The 24,611-nt window shown below is 43.9% G+C and overlaps 1 protein-coding gene across 4 annotated transcripts in view; it reads left to right on the plus strand.

Annotated features, from left to right (window-relative positions):
* TRIO (trio Rho guanine nucleotide exchange factor) overlaps nt 1-24,611 on the plus strand; it is a 371,755-nt gene that overhangs the window by 304,774 nt on the left and 42,370 nt on the right. For all 4 annotated transcript variants that reach the window (XM_033178811.1, XM_033178812.1, XM_033178814.1 and 1 more), the window contains exons 35-37: nt 16,325-16,617; nt 18,401-18,571; nt 21,189-21,284. In XM_033178811.1, the coding sequence (XP_033034702.1) occupies nt 16,325-16,617; nt 18,401-18,571; nt 21,189-21,284 (560 nt within the window). The remainder of the gene's footprint in view (nt 1-16,324; nt 16,618-18,400; nt 18,572-21,188; nt 21,285-24,611) is intronic.

The raw sequence follows: 24,611 nt of genomic DNA on the forward strand, positions 1-24,611 counted from the left end.
AAAGTGGGAGTAACAATAGAGCATGCCCCTCGGGATATCATAAACATCCCCAAAGTTTAGAACAAAATATTTTAATGAACAATTTTTCTAAAGAGTAATGGATAGTAAAGACATAGCATTCTTTCTGTAGAGGGAATTTTTGAATCTTAGCGCTATTTTAATTCCTTCAGAATTCTTCTCAAGGGACATTATTAAATTTGCTTTTTAAAATACTGGAGGATAATTGTGCTATAATATTTTTTGTTTCTCTCTATATATATACTTGTTGGTAATTCTTAAACTATTAGGAAGTCTAGTTGATGTTCTTCAAGCTGTCACCTCCGAATTTTTTAAGCTAGCAAAAATTTGTAAGAAAAATTGATGACCTGTGGAATTTCCTGAACAAAAAATGATCACTTCAAAATAAAGGATAGATAAGAGAAAGTGAAATTCATGCATATACATGTGTGTGTGTAGAAAGTGCCTGCCCATCCTTTTCTAACCCTTATAGTAATTTCAAATTTCCTGAATGCTGTTATATCAGAGTGACGTTTTAATGTTCTGATTTTACCTATTAAATTGATTATGAGGAAATATATATGCATCACATTTTAAAAGGAAGAATGATTCTGGGTAACATCCAAGAAATAAATCCCAAAGTAACTTTACAGTGCCCATGAAATCACTGAGTGTGATTACAAAGCCTCTTACACCTGCAAGCAGTCTGGGGCTTCGTGTGTTAGAGTACTTTGGGAAAAGGCAGTTTTCCTACTTCCTGACATTCAGTGGGGCATTCCCCTGCCCAAATGTGAACCAGTCTTGCTTGGAGTAATCTGCACAGAAGCCTGTTTTATTTGCTGACATTGCCATCGTCAATAACTTACACAGACATGAGCCAGAAGACTTTCACTGCTAAGTGATTGTGAAGAAAATCAGAGAAGGTAAGGTCAAGAAGAACTGTAAATCTTCTTTTATGACGTTTCCAATGAGAGAGCCCAGGTCTGCGGATAAGAGAGTGGAACTTTTGGGTTGGTTCTCATTCTGAAATCAGTATGCCCTTTTATAGGACAGATGGAATCGATTCCAGTGCCATACATATTCCCCTGACTCAAGCTCGGGGAAAACACAATCTGGTGACTCTCCTTAACACTGAACAGACTCTTACACAAAGTGAACTGTGTGCTTTGTATTTCTTGAATTCTCTTGAAGTCTTTTTTTCCTCTATGTTGGTTGGGAATATGGATTCTCACCACTGCAATTTTTGTTTTTATAAATTAAAGGGAAACATTCCAAAGACTAAATATAGGATAAAGAAATTTCTTTGCTGAAGAAATACATAATGTGAATCTATTCTGAAAGTATCCAAGTAGATGAACAGTCCTACCTCACATTAAAGCTGTCAGTACATGGAATACTCAGTTTCACGTGAATAAACAAAAACCACAGAAGTACTTGTTACAATGTTGGATTGTTTCAACTGTGAAGACTGATTGTTTCACACAAGTTGCTGTGCAAACTAAATTCTATCTCAAATTGTTTTTTTGCCCTTTAAATATCTTTAAGTGAATGGTTTAAGACAGGATGTACATTATAGGATAGTGGGAATGGTGTGTTACTGTAGAAGCCAGTGTGTCCCTGCTCACCCCTACCTGTGTGATCTTAAAAGTTCTTGATAATCTCACTGAGCTGCAGTTTCCTCATCTATTTAAAACAAACAAACAAACAAAAAGATAGAGAATGTTTGCTATTATGGTTATTATGCTCTCCAAAATCTACATTAAAGGCTCTTTTTATTTCATCTTAAGCAAACTGCATTTTTAAAATAATTGTGTTCCCTCGCTTCCATGTTAAAAAAAAAGAAAAAGAGTGTTACACATTGAATTTGATTTGTATATATTTTTAGCTAAGAAGCAAAGAAACTTGAAGTTATTTGGTATTACAGACTTTTTTTTAGAGTGAATATAAAATCTTGAAATATTAGAATGTTTTTGAAGTTAATATTAAAATTAGACTGAAACCTCCCCCAAAAGTGCCCAAGAAGCCAAAGGTCCCAGGTTAGGAGCCTTCAGGCAAAGTGGCTTTTCCTAGTTTGGGAATTCTTTCCTTGTTTCCAGACAAGGAGTAGGCACCCTTCTCATTTAACTGTAATCTCTCTTTGGTATGTGCTCTTTTTAAGTATATCTCTTCAGCTAGATTTCGAGGGAACAAAATTTATAGCTTTTCATTCTGAAGAATTTCCTCCAGGTGCTCAGAGTTGGCCTCAGGGGCACGTGAGCAAGTCCATAAGCAGAAGGAGTCGGCCTGGGAGCTGGGTAACAAGCCATGTAATTCATCCATGGAGGCTTCCTCATTTCCCCTTCCTGTCTCCAAGGAGTAGCAGTGGGGGCTGGGCAGCCATAAAGATGCTCCTATTGATTTTTTGCAATTCACATATAAAACCATACAAATGTGAGCAAACCACATACCCCATCCCCCACCCCACCCAATATCTAGTTTTTCTGAAAGTGTATGTGCTAAGTGGAAAACTCCCAGACACAGCGAGCAGCAGAAGGGGACATAGCACCCTTAGGCAGCCACGAATCATGTTGGACACATCCTCTAGTCTGTTTATGTGTAAAATGGGGCTTCTTTTGTTGATACTTCTAATATTTGACTATAAGAAGCCATCTCAATCATATCCATTGTCCAGTTTCTCAGATGCACAGTTGAAAAACCTTTCTATTGTTACTTCTTGTTAAAATCAACAATTCCTATTGTGGTGAAATGGACCTGTACCTATCAGCCTGAGAAGACTAGAGTTACTCTTCTGTCAGGGATACAGCCTTTGAAAAACTTCTGAGACAAAATATATTAGCCCTAAGGCAACTTCCCCTTCCTCTTTTATCCTTGAAAGCTGATGGATTATTTTAAGAAGTGGCCCAGGGGCACAGAAGCAGGCCTGCAGTTGAATAAGGAACTCTTCAATAAAAAAAGGGGGATGTGCTTATTATGACGTAGGAACTGAACATGGAATGTTTTTCCCTTTGTCTCTCTCCAGCTAAAAAGAAAGACAGCACAGTGCCCACCCCAGGCACCCTGAGCCCCGGCCCCATGCAGGGGCGGTCTGCTTATTTCCCACTGCCACCTCCGGTCCGTGGCCGTGCCTTTCATCCACCACGGGCGCTGCTTCAGCCAAGGACAAGATCCATGCTGTTAATTGGTGTTCTTAGCAGAGGCGTTCCTTTCATTCCCTTTGTCTCCATCTCCGAGCCTGCTTTGTGTCTGCCTGGAATAACTCCAGCCCTCCCTCCCTCCCTCGCTCCCTTCCTCTCCGCTCACTGTGATTACTCCCAGGCTTGACAGGCAGGAAAGAGTTCCTCACAGGAAGACTTAGGACAGGAAGGTGCGGGAGATTCTTAGAAAGCTGCCTTCTCCCGAGGCACTGGCAGCATGGGAGAGACAGCATTCGAACACCGTGTGGGATACCTGGAGAACTCCAAAAGCAGTTGCTCCAACCCTCTTTTCTTTTTGTCTTTGGCCTTTATTGTTGTGGTGGTTTTAGTGTGTGATATCCCAAAAAAGTGGGGGACAGCCCTCAATAAATGACAAAATGGTGATATGAAAAACAAAATGCAGTGCCATTCAGTGCATGTGGGTGGGCAGGGGGAAGAGAGGGAGACAAGATGTCATAAAATCAAATTAGTTCAGGTCTTGGCGTTGCATCCCTGAATGCTTTGTGTGCTTGGGAGTAGACAGTACTTGCAGGGTGCATGCACATGGGGATGTTCTACCTCCTCCAGTCTGTGCTACTTTGCTTATTAGCTTTAGTTGAGCAGCGTTTTGCTTTTGATGGGGGAGTTACTCAAATATAAAAGGAATTCCTAATTGGTTACAGCTTTCGTTTCTTTGTTTTTGAATTAAACAACCAGGGACTGTATAATATAATGTACATATATTGTGTAATATAATGCTTTGTGGTTTATTGGGGAGAAATAATCTTCTGGTTCCTCATTCTGCATAGCTGTAGCTCTTTCTAAGCTCATATTCCATCCCTTGAAACTCTGAAACTTTAGCTAACCTTCGCTGTAGACAGTGTAAAGTGGCCGGGAGTGGTGGCTCAGCCTGTAATCCCAATACTTTGGGAGGCCAAGGCGGGCAGATCACTTGAGATCAGGAGTTCAAGACCAGACTGGCCAACATGGTGAAAACCTATCTCTACTAAAAATGCAAAAATATTAGCCAGGTGTGGTGGTGGGCACCTATAATTCCAGCTGCTCGAGAGGCTAAGGCAGGAGAATCACTCGAACCTGGGAGGCGGAGGTCACAGTGAGCCAAGATCGAGTCACTGCACTCCAGCCTGGGTGACACAGCGAGACTGTCTCTGTCTCATAAATAAATAAATAGAGATAGTACTTGGCAGGCTCATTGCAGAATACTCCAAAACCACGTTTTTTTCCCTTAATGCTGCATTAAAATGGATATGTTGTCGTGTAGCTCTGTGAAAACATGTGTAAGTTAGCATGGTTTATAGTACATTTTCTTGAATGTAGGTAAAAAATGTTTCCATGCTAGCATTCTGAATCTGGTATACATTTTTTAAAATAATAACAAATGTATACATGAATGAAGAGAAATCATTCACCTCCTGAAATAAATCATGTAGTTTAAAACACTAATTGCACAATTTTTAAAACCATTTTGTCTGGGAGAGTCTTTCTGTGCCACCTGCTTCATTTAAAGACATGTTTCAACTTTTTTAAAAATCTGCATATAGCACCCTGCCCCCAACATCTTTGGTGTCCTCTTTAACAAAGCAGCCAAAGTGATTTCATTTTTTTCAACAAATAATAGGAAGATATTAACCAAAAATAAATATTCATTATGAAGAATACACTTCCATATGCCTTCTTCACATAAGATTAGATCTTTCATTTCTAACATTCCATGTTTAATGTCAAGAACTATTATGCCCATGGGTTCAACATTCATGTTTCTTAGCTGAGTTAGCGCCTCTGGAAGGCAGACTCAGATGGACAGAAGGATGTGTGAGCACCGTGGAACTGCTCGTTTCCCCCAAAATTAACTTTGTTTCCTTACATGATGGTTGTCTATTCAAGACAATAGTAAGTACTGTATTGCCTTGGGAATAACTTACCATATAAAGAAATTAAGAATCAAGCACCCATTATTTTATAACAGGGAGAACTTCATTATCCCTCAGTCAGCAGTACACAAAATAATAGTCTCATACCCATGCTGAATTTGTTTGTTTGTTTGTTTAATAATCTTTCTTTGTATAAGTTATACGAATCTTGGGTAATTTTGTGAAAAGAACAGCTATTTGACTTTTTGGGAACACAGAGGATCAGAAAAAACGCCAAACAACTAGAGGAGCATTCAGAAGTTCTTGCTTTCTGAGCGTTTAAACAGACCAGAGCCCAGAGTGCCGCAGCAGGCTGTTGCTCCTTGCCTGCCTGGCGGGGCCTGGGGGAATATGGGGTCACATGCTGCATCCTCGCCTCAGAGCCTCCATCAGAGCGGGGCTTGTCTCCCAGCAGGCCGAGACATGGCCTTTTGCTTGTTGTTCTGTCATGCAGGGGAGGTGCAGGGAACCGGATCTCTCCTGACCTCTGCTGTCAGGCTGAAAAGAGGGCCCTGGAACAGTGCCACATTGGGGCTTGATGCGGGCAGTGGGGCCGCTCCCTGGCTGGAGAATTTTCCCCACGTGGACTGACGCGACATCACCTTTCCACTGTCCGCTACCCCCAGCCAGTGCTAAAGAGCCATGTGGATTGTGCGTTAGGAGAGGAGCGGAAAGTGCTGGGCATGGATGTCTTCAGCTGGCAGGATGTGTGTGTGTCTTTCTGGTTTCATTTATGTGGAATTTGTTTTTAAGTGTCTCTCTTTCACCCAGCAAGGCTATCTGCTTTTGTCCTTGTGTAAAAGTCAGGAATGAATCCAAGTCCCCTCCCAGTAATCACTGGTACGATAGTTCCTTAGGGATTTTTTTCCTTTTGTTATAGCTTATTTTGGTTGCAGAAAAAGCATACTGTGCATCTTCCCAAAAAATATATTTTAGGGGCTGGCTCACTTAGAAAGCAGTGAAAATGGCCCTATCATTGCAAGACAGCAATATGGCCTAGACATTCCCCTCAGTCAAGTCAGTATTTGTCCAGAGTAGAGAAAGATCGCATTAAAAAGTAAGCCTCAGCCTACAGAGTTGGGTTAAAAAAGAAGAAAACTGTTTTACAACCTAGTGATTTTTTATGACATTGTGGTTTTTAACAATGTGTGGCCATCTGCCAGGTGAGCCATCAACCCGGGTCCGCCTGGTTCACCCTATCTCACCTCAGGACGGAAATGGGAGATGAGGCAGGCAGAACAGACTGCTTCCGCAGCCGGCGGGATGAGGACGCCCTCTCGGCCCCATCTCTGCTGGGAGGCAGTACAGTGGGAAGCCGAGAAAGTCCCAGGGAGGCGGCTTCCGTTGGCACTGGCATGTTCTATTTGGTGAGATCAACGCGGCCAGCCTCTCTAGGACTTCTCACTCTGGGTGGTGATAAGGCCATTTTCTTTGAAGACATGACTCACTAAGACTAGCCCAACAGCCACCACTTGATTCCTACGTCGGCCTCTTGTTGCTCGGCTGCTGGTCACAAGGCAGAACAGCTATAGGCTCATCTTTTCCTGGCAGCCAGCAGCCTAGTGATCAACTGCCCACCAGCTGCAGACCATGTGTTTCTAAAGCATTCCTGAGCTCAGGCCAGCCAGGTCCTGCTTCGTTCAGGACACGTATAACTCAAGTCTCCAGCCTTGTTTTAATTCCTTACGTTGATCCACACTGGCACCTTTTTACTGTTATCCACTATCAGTAATTAGACTCTTTCTTCATTTATTTTATTTCTGAGGTGTTTTACACTTTCACTTTGGCAATATGTGAGATCCTGTGCATCTGATTAACCAAGCAAAGGATCTTACCATCTGTTTTCATTTACATTTAATTTCTTCACATTTCTTTATTGGCAATTTCAGTGGTGAAAATAAAAAGAAGGACCTTTAGAATGAAATGGTTTCCTGACCAGAAATGCTGATAGATTAGCATTCCCCTTCCAAGAATCAGCTTGAGAGGAAAAATGATGCTCAAAGTCTGCATTTGTCTACATAGCTGCATTTTCCAATGCTTATGTAATGTTTTCAGTGTTTTCAGAAACGACGCTGAGAATAAGAGTGAAAGAGCCAGTGTGTACGTGCGACATCCGTTGGCTTGTTCTGTTTGGTGAGATCGACGCGACCGGCCTCATATCTCTAGGACTTCTCACTCTGAGTAGTGATGAGGCTATTCTCTTTTCATGACATGACTCAGGAAGACTAGCCCAAAATGGGGAGACTGCTGTGTGTTCTTGTTTTCAGAATTCACAAAGAAGAGCAGTTGTTTTTCACTGGGTTGGTTTTAATTGATGCCAGGGATTACGTTGTGTTCTGGCTTTCAGGGTCACCTGGAGGTGTCTGCTGGTGAAAGCTCCCCACTGAATTTGTGGGAGAAGGCTGCTCAGAGAACAGTGGAAGTGTTGGTCATTTATGTGCATTTTCTCAGGCAGCAAAGACCATGTGTTCTTCATTACAGCGTGAGCCGTGGCAGTGCTGTGTTGGGCCTCTGGTCGAATCTTGGGATCATTTAAGAAAAAAAAATGCTGGGGAATTTAACTTTCTCCTTCATGTTTTGTGTTTGATTCATATTTGAAAGCAAAGACAGAGTTCATATTTTTGCATTTAGGACCCACTGTGCAGTATGTAGAATTTGCTTTTAATAGTCTTGTCACATTTTCAGTCATTACCATCCCCCAAACTCACGCTCACTGCCTCTCTGGCTCTTGTAAAGATTTCCCATGCTGACATGACAGCGTAACAAACAGTTGCAGCCCAGAATAAAGCTCTGAAACCCAGATATGTGCAGAGAAGCAGAGAACCCCTGGGGACACAGTGTCCATTCTAAATCTGGTGTTTCAACGCCTGATGAATCTTTCTTTTCCAGAGGAACAAATTAAGACTCACTAGTACTCACAGACACACGATACACGAAACACATGTAAGAGCACGGTATCTGGAATGAACACATAGAAGTCAGCCAAGAAACCTTTCCAGATACTTACTCACAAATAGAATATAGATTTACGTTTGGAGAAATATTTTTAAAATACTTGTATATTCTGAACCACCAAAAGAGTAACAGTATCACTGGGCAAGTCAGGTGCTTAAGATTGCCCAAGTAATACTCCAGCTTTGTCTCATCATCATCATTTTAAATTAATATGCATTGCCCAGGGGATGGTTATAATCACCATGTAAGATGAAGAGAAGATGCAGTGCCTGGAAGTTGCATCCAGAGGAATAACTTACAGATTAACTTAGTTTTTATGTGCTCTACAAGAGAATTTCTAGTGCACTGTGGTCTTTTCTTTATTTAAAAAAAAAAACCGCTACCTTGATTCCAAAAGCATGGAATTAAAATCCAGTTGGAAAGTGTAGAGATGACAATCATTTACTCAGAAATTTTGCTCTAGAACGTTTGAAGCAACACAGTCAACAGTCATAAGCTAAGAATTTGGTTATTCTTTCTAAGTAATGTATAGATCTGATTTTCACATTTGCCTTACAACTTCCCTTGTATGGTAGAAGAACTTCCTGAATAAAAATGTGATTTACTGCATCAAATTCTTGACAAGACAGAAGTTTGATTCATTGCTATAGGTCAATTATACCTGATTACACCCAGACTGCCCTCTCTTCAAATAGTCTGATGGAGTTATTTGCAGACATTAGAAGCAGTTGCTGCAAAGTGTCTTTGAATTAGCTTTCATCAGCACATAGCAGTAACTACTAAGTGAACATTTCTTTAAATCCTCACAACTAGAATTTTAAACGAGCCCTTTGCTTCAAGAACTTGCCTCTGAGTTGTGCTTTATCCTGGTTAGAGTTTTTATAAAGACATCATTTCATTGTTCATTTGACAGATATTTTTGAACACGTACAATGGACAGTAAGATGGGAATATCTGTCTTTAACATAAACTAGCTAAAATCCTTTGGGGGAGACAGCGTGGAGAATGTGAAATGCAAGACAGATGGTCGCCGGAACTCTCCCGCTGTTGAGCAGGGCATCGTGCAGTGGCTCTGTCTGATCAGAAACACCCTGGTTGTCATCAGCGGCCCCACATGTGTGCATGTTTGGCTGACGTTATGTGGCATGAGGGCTGCCAGTCATAGCAGAGGCATGGTGACCTTGTGGGGCCTGTGACCCTGGCTGTCCAAGGAGGCCCGGCCTTCACAGCCCCAGCTCTTCTTCCCACTGTGGGCCTGGGGCGCTTGTCCTTAGATTCGTCATCTCACCACTCTGCTTCATCCTGCTTTCTTCCTCAGCCTTTTGCAGCTTTTTTCCTACACATCAGTGTGAGTATTGCCTCATATTGTGTTAGTCTATAAGTTTACAAAGACCTTCTTCATACCTTTCCCCTCAGCAGCCTAGGAAGGCTAGAGGAATCACTGTCATTTTACACATCAGGAAACAAGCAAAAAGGAGGTCATTAACTCATAAGAACCCACACCCGGCACGTGGCAGGGGTGTTAGTGGAACCCCGGCCCCCTGGCCTTGAGTGTCCACTCATCTGCAAAGACAATACCAATCAAATACCTATTGAAACCTCCATGTGCCAGGCAGACTTTAAACTCCAGATAAACAGCACACGCAACAGCAGCGAAAGCCACTTCTGGCGCTTACATGCTGGTGAGACTGAGAAACAGAAGACATGCAGAGATTTGGGTGAAACCTTTTCACAGGCTGGAGTTTTCAGTTCAGCTTACTACTCTACTCAGCAATGCAGTTGTTACTCTGGAACACTCAGAAGTCTTTAAGACTTTTTTTACCATTGTGAAAATAAAGGGAGGGTTCAAGTGAAACATGATCCTCCTTGGTCTGCAACCAGCAGGATATGATCCTTTTCCCTCCTTTAAAAAAAAAAAAAAAATAAGGCCTTTATTAATCACAGATGTCCCAAATTTACAGACTGGGCCTAGAAAGCAGCCTCTCTCCTCCTGGCAGTCCCCGCGTTTTGTGTGTTCACATGGTGAAACTCTCCCCTGCGTGGGGCTGAATGTCAGAACTTCTGCTTTCCCTTCTTTCTTTACCTCTTTTTCTTTTTTTATTTAAAAAGAAATCTAGCATGGACTTTTTTTGAACTCCTATTTCAGCAAGGAAGCCATCTACATAAGGATTTTTCCCCTCCTCAAAATAAGAAGGGATGAACTTGAGTTGACTTTCTCTTCTTGGTGCTTCAAGCACATGACAGATGGCTTTCTCATGTGCACAGCTGAACCTCTTTTTAAGTGACTGCGATGTGCTGATAGTGTCTTCTTGTGCTCAAGTTTACTTTGTTCTATTTTAAAAATAGAAATAGAAGTAATTCATCTAGATTGCTTCATTCATCCTTCATATTAAAAGTGATTTTTAGTACATCCTACACACCATGTTAGGCCTGCAGTTACAAATCTAATTGCGATGAAACCTAATTCCCCTTTTTCTGGGTACTCACAGTTGATGTAAATACAGTGTAGTGAGAGTTCTGTGCTACCATGGAGTCCTTTATGCCTCAGCCATCCTACATTTATAAACAGCACTTAACAGTGTATAAAGCTTGTTTGTTCCCTTTATTTCATTTAATCCTGTTACAACCCTGTGAGATGTGGAAACTCACATGCCAGAATGTTTGCTGTGGAGTGGGAGTGCCAGGTTCACTCAGGCCCTTTGATGAGTCCAGCTTTCTTTCTGACATCCCCTGTGGATCATCCATCTGGGCCTTGGATCAGTGGGTTTCCCCAGGCTGAAAAGGGGGAAGCACATTCCCAAACCAAACCTGGTGGGAACTGAAGGCCTTCTTGTTGATAAGAAAGCTCGCGATGGGGTGAAAAAGCAGGACTGAGAGTTGACTTTTTTTCTTCCAAGATGGTGAGTTGAGGGAAAGGCAAGAGATGAATAACTATTTCTTTGCATAATAGATGGGTCTTTTTTTTTTTTTTTTTTTTTTGAGACAGGGTCTCACTCTGTCACCCAGACTGGAGTGCGCGGTACAATCCTGGCTCACTGCAACCTCTGCCTCCTGGGTTCAAGTGAGTCTCCTGCCTCAGCTTCCTGAGTAGCTGGGACTACAGGCATGCACCACCATCCCAACTAATTTTTGTAATTTTAGTAGAAACGGGGTTTCATCATGTTGGCCAGGCCGGTCTCGAACTCCTGACCTCAAGTGATCCACCTGCATCGGCCTCCCAAAGTGCTGGGATTACAGGCATGAGCCACCACGCCCAGCCCAGATTGATCTTTCATGGTATTTCTCAGGTCAGTTCTGTCCTAAGCCCCCGCCCCACACTGCTTTACATGACAGGCAGTGTTCACATGCACTTAGTCTGGACTCTGCCTTCTGAAACAGCAAAGCAGTAGCACAAGTGAGAGATGAGTTGCTGGAAGGGTTGCCTTATTTACTTTGAATTATCATCTTTGAATAAATAATTCACAAACTCATGAACTTGACAAAAATTAGTTGTTACTTATGTTCACTTCAAAACTGATCAGGATATACCAGTAACTCAGGACATCACCATTCATGGTGGTTGACTTATCAGTCAGTATGCATAGGCTGAGAAATAATAGCTTGCAGCTGGTTTGTTGGCTCACCTGATTGTCATTTATTCAGTGTATACTCATTAAGCTCCAGGTGTATGCCAGGCTGCCTGCTGGCACCTGGGTATGTAGTTGGAAACAACCAGACATGGTGCCCTGGAATCTAAGATCATGGTTGGTTTCCTGCCTTCACAGTTGCCCAGCTAGGAAAATGTGATCATGAACCGATTACGCGGGGCTCTGACCACAGGGCTGTCCTCCTGAGGGCTGCTCTTGTTATGAGTTTGAGCCATCCACAATCAAATCCTGAGCTAGAAAGTAAGGACACAGTGCCAAAAGGATAGGAGCGTGCCTGCACAGTGTGGGCGTCTGGGCAGAGGGCCTCATGCTCCTGTGTTCGCAGCCATCAGGACCTCTTCTGGGGAAAGGCGACTGTGTGCACAAAAGTAATTTAAGATCTTCCCACGGAGACTTCAGAATTCTAGAGCTCTGTATTTATGGTGTGGTATGTCCTTATACTGTGCCCAGTAACTTTGGAGACCTTAATTCTACTCAAGATACCGTTAGGACATGGGATTTAATTCAAAATTTGCAACAGAATAGCTGATTTACTGGGCAAAGTCTATATTCTTTAGATAGCTAAAAATAATAGATACTTTATTTCATTCTGTTAATGATGGTGTTAAGTTTAACGACTTTTAAAGCTTTTTTAACTCCTAATGTGAACATTGTATCACAACCCAGCAAAGAGCATAGATGTGCACTGTTACATTCTATTGATTTAGGCCAAAGGCATTTCTATGGTGAAAAGGAAAAAAAAGAATCCCCCCCACCCCCACAAGAGTCAAATAGCTTGAAGAATTGAGCATTCTTGTTAAAAACAAAGAAAAAGAGAAGGGGTCATAATTGTCCCTCTACATTTGCACACTTCTGAAACAAAATTTTTCTCAAGCTTTTTTTTAAATTCCACAAAATTTTTATTATAGTTTATGACCGCTTCTAGCATTTTTCTAAGTCATAAACATTCTAGCAAAATGAAAGAATGTCACTTCCGTCATTTGGTAAGTAGGAACTCGGGAGAAGAACTGCTTCTTCTCGTCAATGGCAGTGTCACACAGTCCTTTGCATTTCATCTGTGGCACCAGTAAGCTCCCACCTTGGGCAGCCCTGACCCCTCCTGGTTCTAGGAGGGACCATTTAGGCCATAGCCACATTTTTAATGCTTAACCTGCCAGGTAAGCAGGAAATCTCTTTCGAACCAGCTTCCCAAAGTGCACAGAATCAAATCCCTTGCAGCTGAGCCCACAGAGAGAGAGAAGCTGGGGAATGACGTATTTAATTTCCTTTTCTTTTTGAACCATTTTTACAACTAGCTCCTTTCCCAGGCAAGGCTAAGTGCCCTGGGAATCATCCTTGTAACGCCAGCTGGGTGCCACAAAGCATTATTAATTGACTGTGGTTCCTTCTCTCATGCGTGCAGGGGCTGCTGGATCTGCTGAACAGTAGGGAGGTCTGTGTGCTTCAGGGCTGCCCTGCGTCCCTGCCTGCCCTGCACGCTCTTTTCCGAGAGCACACCTGCTCCTGTGTAGCCCTGCAAGTCTGGGTGGACAGAGGGACCAGGTCAGAATACTTCGTAGGTGTCACTTAGGCTTCATACCACTCCTATATAAGCCAACTCCCACCAAATTCTAACTTATAGACCCAAAAATGTCTGAGGTTGATTTATTGACTGAGGTCCTACTAGTTGTGATGTATAAGTGTTCTGTTTATGAATGTTAAGACTTGCACTTGATTTCATTTTACTAAAATAAGTGAGCCTGGGTCTTTTTTTTTTCCTTTTCTTTTCTTGGCCTCCATCAGTTTATCCAAGGCACAGCGGAGCTCCTTGGTGACACTTCGCCACATCTCAGGCATCCGGGGTGTCTCCCGACCTCCCCACGGGCCGCACTCATAGTTCCTTGTCTTGTGCAGTTGTCAATCTATGTCAAAGAAAAGACTGTCCTTAAAATATGAGCTGTGGATCAGCTTGCTGTTTCTTTAGGCTGTTGATTTCTGATGTTTCCATGTAATACTTGTGTGCCTACTGTGTGCCAGGCACTGTGCAGAGCCCTGGAAGTACCTCAGGTCCCAGACAGACGAGGCCCCTGCCTTTCTGGAGCTTATATTCATTCTCCTGACCCAGGGCCTGGGTTACCTGTGCCAACCTCCCTCAAAGGCCAGCTTCAGTGCCATCTCCTTCAGGGATCCTTCCATGCTTCCTCCTCCTGTTGCCCCTTCTTCTCAACCCTAACAAGGTTTGTACCTCGCCTATAGTACAGGATAATTTTGTGATCCAAAAACCACTGTGTAGTGAGTCACATGGGTGAAGAAACTAGGTGTCCCTTATCTCTCTGTGCAGTGGGAAATCCGGGGCTTGGCTCCAAGTCACAGCACAGTAAGTGACTCTGAAGTCTGCCACCTGCTGTGGGCAGTGCAGGGTTCTGCTAGCAGTTGGTGCTTTAAAAAATATTCGTTGAACAAATTGTCATGTGACATATAGATTATCCAAACCCTCCCTTTCTCTTTGTCCTTCCTGAGGCTAGGGACTGTGCCTACCTCATTTGCATTTTATCTTAAGTCAGCACCTGAGAAAGTCCCTGGGAATGGATTTCATTCTTTTCTACCTCTTCCAGACCGCACCAAAGGAAAGTGAGACTGATATGGAAATATTTTAGTAACTCTTGTTTAAAAATAGAGTAAATATATGAGAAAATATATATACGTATATGTACACAAACACAATACAGACACCCATACAGAGGGGAAAGGGTTATCATTCTTTAACAGATATGAGTGGGTTCTGAACCACAGTTTGCCTCTGAGAAAAATCTAGATTTTGAAGAATGAGTGATCCTGCCTAAAACACATCATCTGTTTCTGGAAGATTATACCCTTCACTAATCTGTGTCTTGGGCGAAGGAGGAACGGGACAGCAGTGAGACAGGCATGTACTGTCTAGTCCCAGCATCAGGAGCACTTGGTGGGAAACCGCTGCCGACTCTGCTCCTGTAATCACAGGGTTCACCTGCAGCAGGGAAGGGCGTCCAGAGCCAGAGAGGCAGTGCAGCCCCTACAGGTATTTGCACAAAGGAGTAGCTTTCAAGATTAGTTTCAATATATCCATGAGACTTCAGAAGACTTGAGAAGTTAGCAAGCACAGGGAATGATCGCCATCGTCACCGTTCTGCTTTCTAAAGTGGGGCACTTCATTCCATGCCACCGTGGTGGAGCCCCTGAGCCAAGAGCTCAGGAATGGGCCTGGCAGCCTGCACGCTCACTGGTTTGCAAGTTGTACGGTAGACGTCACGCAAGTCCATGGATTGGCTGAGTGTCTCCTGTCACCCAAATTTCAGATTTTTTAATACAAAAATTAGCTGAGTATGGTGGCAGGCGTCTGTAATTCCAGCCAGTTGGGAGACTGAGACAGGAGAATCTCTTGAACCCGGGAGGCGGAGAGTGCAGTAAACTGAGATTGTGCCACAGCACTCTAGCCTGGGTGACAGAGTGAGACTCCGTTTGAAAAACAAAAGAAGAAATGTCATCCACTCCAGATTGACTATATTTAATTTTTGAGATCCGATGAGAAGCTGACTTGGATATATTTTCTATAGAGCATTTTGGTTATTTGAGGAAGGCTTCTCCTCCTCACACATTTCTTTCTTTCTTTTTTTTTTTTGAGACAGTCTCACTCTGTCACCCAGGCTGGAGTGCAGTGGTGTGATCTCAGCTCACTGCAAGCTCCATCTCCTGCGTTCACGCCATTCTCCTGCCTCAGCCTCCCCAGCAGCTGGGACTACAGGCGCACACCACCATGCCCAGCTAATTTTTTGTATTTTTAGTAGAGACAGGGTTTCACCGTAGATGGTCTCGATCTCCTGACCTCATGATCTGCCCGCCTAGGCCTCCCAAAGTGCTGGGATTACAGGTGTGAGCCACCGCGCCTGGCCCCTCACATTTCTTTTTAAAATGTGGTGGCGTTTTTGTTCATTGTTGTTTTGTTCATTGTTGCTTCGGCATATGAGGTAAGTTTGTCAAGGCTGGGAGCAAAGTCCCCAGGTACCGCCGTGGCCTGGCCGTGAACAGGAAAGAGGCTGCTGCTGGTCAGAGTCTCACCAAGACAAATCACTGTCATTTTATCCATAATAATTACAGAATTCTGCTTTTGTTCACTGGTAGTGAATCAAACTAATGCACTTCTTCGACACGATTAGCTTACAGTAAGCATGTCAGTTGGCATAGCTAAAACTTGTCAAAATTTCCTTTCAATTCATTCTTCTTTCTTGACTTTTGTCAAGAAAATGGGTGAAATGATTTTAAAATTCTGTCCTCCAATGTCCACAGTACCAGTGTCCACAGTATTTTATGTGATGAATGGCAATGTAAATCTGGCTGGTAACGATGCTGGTCTTCAGGATTGGTGACATGGATGATTTTGGAGGGGACAGTGCATCTTGAGAATGATCATCTCTAGCAGAACTCACGTTTGCTACACAGTTGAGAAGAGAGTGGGTGTAAAGCATCAACCCCTCTCATCTCACACCCGGTAGGCAAAGCCTGCAGGTGAGGCGTCCCAGCCCACTGGCTTCCCTGCAGCCTGCGGGCTAATGGCATGGTCTCCCCACCTGAGGGTAAGTGACACTCCTCTCCTTCTACCTGGCAGACTCGCTCTCCGTCTCCAGCAATGATGCCAGTCCACCCGCATCTGTGGCTTCCCTCCAGCCCCACATGATCGGGGCCCAGAGCTCGCCGGGCCCCAAGCGGCCGGGCAACACCCTGCGCAAGTGGCTCACCAGCCCGGTGCGGCGGCTCAGCAGCGGCAAGGCCGACGGGCACGTGAAGAAGCTGGCGCACAAGCACAAGAAGAGCCGCGAGGTCCGCAAGAGCGCCGACGCCGGCTCGCAGAAGGACTCCGACGACAGTGCAGCCACCCCGCAGGACGAGACGGTCGAGGAGGTGAGGCTCTGACCGCTGGATAGGGCCCGCGTAGCGGGGCCCACTGGGCTTTTGCTGCAGGAATAGTTGCTTATCTTATAAATAAACTGGTTTGGTCTTGTTTTCCGCACTAACTCAGAAATTACCATTCAAGTCTCTGCTTAACCAGCTGAGATTTAGTGGGGACACCTTGAAAGACAATTGAACTGGCTGTTCCCCAGTAAGCACGATCAGGATCACATGTGGCTTCTGATAAAAAAAAAAAAAAAAAACAGACCACCATGCGCCCCAGGCCCAGTCCGCCGCCAGGCCTGGGCCTGGAGGGAGCCCAGACTGTGGCTTCTGGACCCTCTCCTCCCCACTCCACCGTGAGGCAAAGCCAGAGGCTCTGTGTGGTCTGCAGAGGATTTGGGCAGTATCTGAGCTGACCACTGTGGCAGCACTTTGCAGAGAAAACTCAGATTGGAAACTTGGAAGGACTTGTGGAGTTTTTGCATTTTCTAATTGTTTTTCTCCAATATTTATTAGACTTACAGCTTGTCTTGAGTAGAAAATAACCAGTTAATTTACTTTGTTGGCCCAGTAATAAACATTGGGTTATTCCCATGTCACCAAAGATAAGTGCATATGGGTCAGCCAGGGATTTTTTTATGTCCTATTGACAAGGGTGGGCGGGGGGGGGGGGCTTTAAATTATATTGCAAGAAACAGAATTCCTTCATGATGCTGGAAACAGAGTTCCTTCATGATGCTGGAGATGGCCTTCAGCACTGGCGGTGTCAGTGAGGGGCCCTCAGAGTGTTTAAGTTGGATTGACCCTGACTCAAGTCCCACACAGGTTCGAAAAAGAAAAGGCGGAGAATGGGGATGAGATTTGTGTTATTTGATTTTTTTGGCAGATAGCTGTTTTCTGCTGTTTTTTTTTTTCTGGGCATATTTTTGCCATGAGATTTTGTTGCAGTGTGCGGGTTGGGATGTACTATGTATCTGCTTAATAAACCTCTGTCCTCTTAGGAAAACTAAAACTGAAATTTGTTTCTAAAAGTGAGAATAGAGGAAAAGGATACTTAAATCCAGTGCTTAAAATGCATCTTGGATTATATTTTTTTATGCCCTTATTATTTCAGTGAATTTTTCTATATAGCAAGATACCCAAAGTAAAATCAGCTAGACCAAAGGAGCTAAACAACATGAGGACTGTAGCTCAATTTTTTTTTTTTTTTTTTTTTTTTTTTTGAGACGGAGTCTCGCTCTGTCGCCCGGGCTGGAGTGCAGTGGCTGGATCTCAGCTCACTGCAAGCTCCACCTCCCGGGTTTACGCCATTCTCCTGCCTCAGCCTCCCGAGTAGCTGCGACTACAGGCGCCAGCCACCTCGCCCGGCTAGCTTTTTGTATTTTTTAGTAGATACGGGGTTTCACTGTGTTAGCCAGGATGGTCTCGAACTCCTGACCTCGTGATCCGCCCGTCTCGGCCTCCCAAAGTGCTGGGATTACAGGCTTGAGCCACCGTGCCCGGCCTGTAGCTCAAATTTTTGCACCTTTTTTAAAACTGGCTTCTCAAAGATGAGATGTGTTCAGAGCCTAACAGATCACATGGGCAGTCCCTTTATACGACACTTTCAGTGGCCCTTCTGTCATCCAAGTTGACAAGCAAGGCATTTGGGTTGCAGGAAGAGAGGAAAAGTTGCCATCAAAGTCATTTGTTCCTGATTTCTGCCATTCCAGTCTCTGTCCTCCAAGTAACCCTTGGTCCATGTTTGTGAATTGGCCTGGAATATAATGAGCAAATCTTGATTGGATTTCAGAGAGGCCGGAACGAGGGCCTGAGCAGCGGTACTCTCTCCAAATCCTCCTCCTCGGGGATGCAGAGCTGTGGAGAAGAGGAAGGCGAAGAGGGGGCCGATGCCGTGCCCCTGCCGCCACCCATGGCCATCCAGCAGCACAGCCTCCTCCAGCCAGACTCACAGGATGACAAGGTAAAGGGGAACGAGGGCTGGGGGATCCATCCCTGCCGTGCCAGGGCAGGGCACACTCAGTGGCTGCTCCACACCAGCCTCATTTCAGGAGACAGGAGGCCCCAAGGTGTGGAAAAGGGCAATGCAGTGCTCTTTCAGGCAGTGTCAACCTGGTTGTACCCCAAAAATAGGAGTAACAAAGCCATTTAGAATAGCAGTAGGCCAGAGGGTGCAGTTTTTCCTACACATGTGACTCAATGCATTTTTAATGATGCTTCAGTAATTGCTGCTTTTAAAGTTTCCTAATGTATTATTGACTAGAATCCCTGAGAGAACAGAGATACCCCATGCAGGTCTGCCTGAAGGCATCACTAAATGAGGAGTTGGCCGTCTCCCCTCTGTGAGGTTTTTGCATGCAAGTTTCTGGTTTAAGATGAGGTTGCATCACTGTCCAGTTGCTTTTTCCAGCATGCCAGACATTAGTTTGTAGGATCCCTACACTAGAGTGCAGGCATAGTTGTCAAAGTGTGGGAATCAGTTGAAACCTCTTTGGCTCTACGCTGGGGCTTTAAGCCACGAAAGTCATTTGTTTTCTTGAGTTCTCACATAATCTAAAATTATTTTGTCAACCCAGTTGTAGAGCCCTAAAAAATAAAATAGCAGAAAGGAAACCTGCTCAATGTGGCTTGCACATCCTTTAGCATTCTGGCCCCATTGTTCCCCTCAAAACTGTCAGGTGTTGAAAATCATGCTATGAAGTCATTACTGGTGATGGTTTTTTTTGGCAGTAACTGAGTTTTCTGAATAAAACAGATAACATTATCAACATTTTTTCCCCATGCTTCCCTTTTTCCTTCCCCGACTCGCTTGTCAGTACTTGCACAGTCACTTGCGGATTAATCGCCCTCTATTTTACGACCTGGGATTGGCCTCAGCCAGTGCTTGGCAGCTGTGAGGCCAAGTCAAATCATGCATTCCTCTTAACCCAGGGCAGACCTGTCCACCGCCCCTTGTTGGTGGAAAGCTACTCCCTTCCTTTTTAACACGAGGCTCACACACTGTGAGGGTGCCGTGGGGCCTGCAACGATGGCTGCAGGACTGAGCACAGGTTGGAGTCCTGGAGTTTTGTGTGCATCTAAGGTTCAGGTTCCCGCCATGTGTGGGGGAGAAGGAACAGGGAGCCTGAGGTGAGAGGACCATGGCCCCCCACCCCACCCAGTGCACGGGATACCTGGCTAGGACATGGGGCTGTGTGGTTTCTGTGACATTTCCAAAGCTATTTTGTAATATGCTAAGCCATGCCTTTTTGAAAGCAGAAAACTGGCATTTCTTAAATATGGGTGGTTATCCAAACACTGAGGGGCTGGACCTTGTCGACTTATTCACCCAATAAGGGTGCATTTTTCTCCATTTAAAGAGTGACCTGCACTGTATTCTTCCATTTGCTAGAATCATTTATTGGTTACTATGTTACCTCGTTGAGTATTATCAGTAGCAGTTCTTCATTTACAAAAATCTGTAGTGATTTTCCCACACAGTATATAATCTTGTGACTAATTTTTTGTTTTGTTCTGTTTTCTCTTTGTGTAAACTTTCACTGCAGCATTATGTTGATTTGTGTTCCATGTCTGTTTTGGCTCAATTTCCTTACCTTTCCGTCTGAATTTTTTTCTTTGTTTTCTTCACCCCATATTCCAAATGTCATTAGACCAAACCAACATTTGTTTTGCAAAGTGCATATTTTGACCCACACGTGTAAAAGCCTTGTTGTGAGTGTATGAGCCTGTATCTGTCTGCTGTGAGACACGCATGGCCAGGACAGCCCGCTGTGGGTCGCATGCCTCGCCGCTGTCCTTAATATGAAGCAAGGTTCATATTACGCCCCTTCTAGTTCCCAGTTAATTAACGGCTCAAGTAATCTGCAAACACATCGTGTTTGCTAATTACTGAAACTCAAACTTAGTAGCCCCTCCCCCAGATTTCCTGTCAACCCCTTTATGCCCTCGATTCTAGCCATAAGTGGCATCTGATAGCTTGTGAGGCCTCAGCTCTTCTGTACTCTGCACTAATCATGGGGAAGTGGATGGCACAGAAAATGGTGAGCTCGTCCCCCTCCTTCCCTGTCTGGTCACCGCACCCCGCTCCTTTCCTCTTCCTCGTTTCTTTTTTTTCTTAATCCCATAAACACAGTAAAGCCATTTTTAGTATCCTGTTTTGTTTCCTGATTATTCCAGAGTTCTCTCACTAGACCTAAGCCTCTCATTCTGCTGTAGGTCAGATTCTCTATTCCTTCTCCCTAGCCTAGAACCTTGCCAGCAGTTGCGAAAGTTACAGTTAGAACGTTCCCTTGCCCAGTCACCTCTTTGAAAAAAACACTACAATGTTACATGACTGCGATTAAAATCAGACACTGTCTGCTTTCCACATGTATCTCAGACAGGTTTTATTTAATGTTTCTTGTCAGAATATTGTAAATTCAAAAGGATGACTTTAAATAAATGCAAACAAAGACAAACTTGTGGTCTTTTTGTCTGTAATTACTTTAAAAAGAGATGGAGCTTGCAGGGAAATTTACTGTCTGACCAGTTACTAATGTGAGCCTTTCCCCCACCCCGCCTTTTCTTAATTTCTTCCGTAGGCCTCTTCTCGGTTGTTAGTCCGCCCCACCAGCTCCGAAACACCAAGTGCAGCCGAGCTCGTCAGCGCAATTGAGGAACTCGTGAAAAGCAAGATGGTGAGGCCTCCCAGACAAAGTCTGACTTTTGGAAGCTGCTCTGTGTTGCTACTTGCAAATGGATTTGCCCCTTGTCCTTGTAGTTCTCTGGGCTGCAGAATGTGGCTGTGGCTTATTGCACATCTCAGGAGTCCCCATGACCACCCTCGGGTTCACTGATTTGAAGGACTCAGAGAACTCAGGAAAGCCAGTATTCCCACATTTGCAGTATATTCCCGTGAAAGGGCACAGATCAAAATAGGCAAGGGAAGAGCTGCATGGGTCAGGTCTCAGGGAGTGCCAGGTTCAAGCTGCCAACTGTGCTCTCCCAGTGGAATCGGGCAGACGGAGGATTGCCAACCACAGCAGCTAACCCGAGCCTTGGTATTGAGTGTGTGCTTGGGTTCAGACACGCATGGCTGACTGCTCTGTGTGGCTGACCTGAGTAGTCTCCTGCCCCTCCAAAGATCAAGACGCTGTCACGTTGCTAGCGTAGACTGTTTGCCTTGGTCCCAGGCCCCCACATAAACAGACATTCTCACTAAGCAGAACATTCCAGGGACTTACAAGTTCCCTCATAGAAGCTGGGGGCAAACCTCAGTGCGCATACCCTGCCTGCAGTCACTGCAAATGTGGTCAGCTCCAGTCTGTCTGAAGATGTACCAGGGTCAGTGGTACCCACAATTAGACTCTCAGTTTTGTTTTGCAACCCCCGAGACTTTTCATTTGGGTTTACAATGTGTACGAGAGAAGGGTTTGCAGTATTATATAAGGGCTTTATTTTCTCAGTGATTTCTTTGTTGCCAGTTGGCCGATGTGGGTTCATTTGATAAAGGCCCCAAATTAAATGTTGGTTCTTTGAAGTAAGACAGGCATGTTTTGCTTCTAACTGATTCAAATCAATTAATTTCTGTTTTTGTAGTTTTCCTAACTGGGAAGTAGGAAAACCACCAATGGTAACAACTTTTTAGACTGGTATCCTACTATCCCTATAAAGACAACATCTTTTAAAAGCAACTCCTCCCAAAGTAAAAGCCCTCGGTCTGTCTCAGCAATCCATTCTCCAGAGGTAACCACTGCGAAGAGTTCGATACGTTTCCCTCCAGACGTTTTCCGTGCTGGTGCAAACATATATATGTGCGTGCATTTTCTTCCCAGATGGGTTTGTTCCATTTTTAAGATTCTAATGATTAACACATCTTGAGGATCTTCTCACATCAGTCCATACAGATTACCTCTTTCCTTTATTTAATAACTGTATAGTATTCCTTTACATGAATTCTATGATAATAATACCACTGAGAGCTTATTCTAAGCCAGGCACTGTTCTAAGCGCTGAGTGTGTATTAATTTATAAACTTCCCACAACAACCCTATAAGGTTTTTATGCATTATTGTTATCCCATTTTACAGATAAGGAAATTGAGGCACACAGAACAATAAAAAACTTGACTAGCCACTAAGGGTCAGAGACATGATTATGCTATAATTTATTTAAATATATTCCTAATATTTATTTGTTTCCCATATTTCTCTAAATATCCATTATATGTTTGTGATTGTATTTGTAAGGTGAATTTGCAACACTGGAATTGCTGAATCAGAGTATACTTCTTTAAAGTTAGAAGTTTCTCTTCCTGCATTTAAATGCGTTAACTAGGTACCAAATATATCATTCCCATTTCTTCTTTCATCCACAGACAGCCTCTCATGAAACTGGTTGACTGAGTCAAATGGGAATTATATAAAGAAAAATTGGGACTGACTTGCCAACCTGCCCTAGCTAGAAATGTCTCCCCAGGTAATCGTGTGGTGTTCTGGAAAAGACCCAGTGAGCTTTGAAGCTGGACAGGAAGCTTGCTAGGGCATGGTGGGTAACTCACAAATTCGGACTCCACCCATAAAGATTTTGGAATCAGGCTGGGTATGGTGGTTCATGCCTGTAATCTTAGCACTTTGGGAGGCCAAGGCAAGCGATTGCTTGAGCCCAGGAGTTCGAGACCAGCCTGGGAAACACAGCGAGACCGCATCTCTACAAAAAAAATGCAGAAATCAGCAGGGTGTGGTAGCATGCACCTGTAGTCCCAGCTATCGGGGGCTGAGGTAGAAGGAGCACCTGAGCCCAGGAGGTTAAGACTGCAGTGAGCTGAGATTGTACCACTGCACTCCAGCCTGAGTGACAGAGTGAGACCCTATCTCAGAAAAAGAAAAAGAAAGGAGCTTGGAACCATGCCAGTGTGGACTGAGTTCAGCTACATCCTTGGTATTTCTTTAAAAGACAAGTTGATAAAACTATCTAAATGAAGGGTGCTTAAATTGTATCCAGTGAGTTCTTAAGCATCCTTAAACTTTTTTCAAAAAGCCATTTATACACATCAGTTAAATCACCATTAAAATCATTCTTACCAAATAGCTGAAATGACTTCCCAGGGAATGCTGTGAGGCAGATCTGGCCGCAGAGCTGCAGGTGTTTAAATTGTATTGCATTTTATATGGTCTGTGATTCATTTGTAATTAATTCACGTGGCCTTCCAAATGGAGAGGTAGTCTGTGGCATGGTCAATTTTGACTCTGACTAGCTTAATCTCCTTTTTCAGTTCTGAGGAATTAAACTTTCTCAGTTTACTCAGTGAAACTGAGTTATTTCTGCTCACTTCAGTGGGCATAAAGCTGTTGGCATAGGAAAGGCACAGGTTTTGGAATCAGATAGACTTGGGTTCACAGTCTCCTTATGGTGAGTTCCACCGGGCAAGTGCTTCAGCCTCGGAGACTGTCTTTCAGCTACACATGGGAGCTCGCACCCAGGTTCTATCCACATGGGCGTTCACTGGGGCCTTCCCCTCCTTTCGAAGAACCATGTTGGTACTTTATGTGATACGTTCATCCCATCTTCAGTGGGCCAGGGAATGCTATCTAAATTCTCCCTTCTTTTTCTGGTTCAAGAGAAGTATCAACCTGTGTTGGTTTCCTGTCACTAATGCTCTGATGTCAAATGGGAACTACTTTTTATCAGAAAACACTAATGCATCATTGTAATATCCTCAACTGATACTGACTCCACAGTAGATCCTTAAGCATGCACATGTGTTTTCTTGTGGGTGATTTCTGAGGCTGTCGCACATTCATAATTGGATTTGAACAGTGCATTGTTTATTCATCAGAAGCTGTGTATGTGTTTATTGGGTTAGGGAGGAGAGGAGAGAAGGTGTTCAGCTGTTACACAGTATGATGTTTAAGGAACTGAACCTACCTAAACCTAAAACCTGAGGATTTAACTCAAAAAATAAAAGCCACCCTGAAAAGTGTCCCCTGGGATTCACTCTTCTGGCTTACCTCCACATTCTTGAT

Source organism: Trachypithecus francoisi, unplaced genomic scaffold (genome assembly GCF_009764315.1).
Source record: "Trachypithecus francoisi isolate TF-2019V2 unplaced genomic scaffold, Tfra_2.0 Lachesis_group2, whole genome shotgun sequence".
NCBI lineage: Eukaryota > Metazoa > Chordata > Mammalia > Primates > Cercopithecidae > Trachypithecus > Trachypithecus francoisi.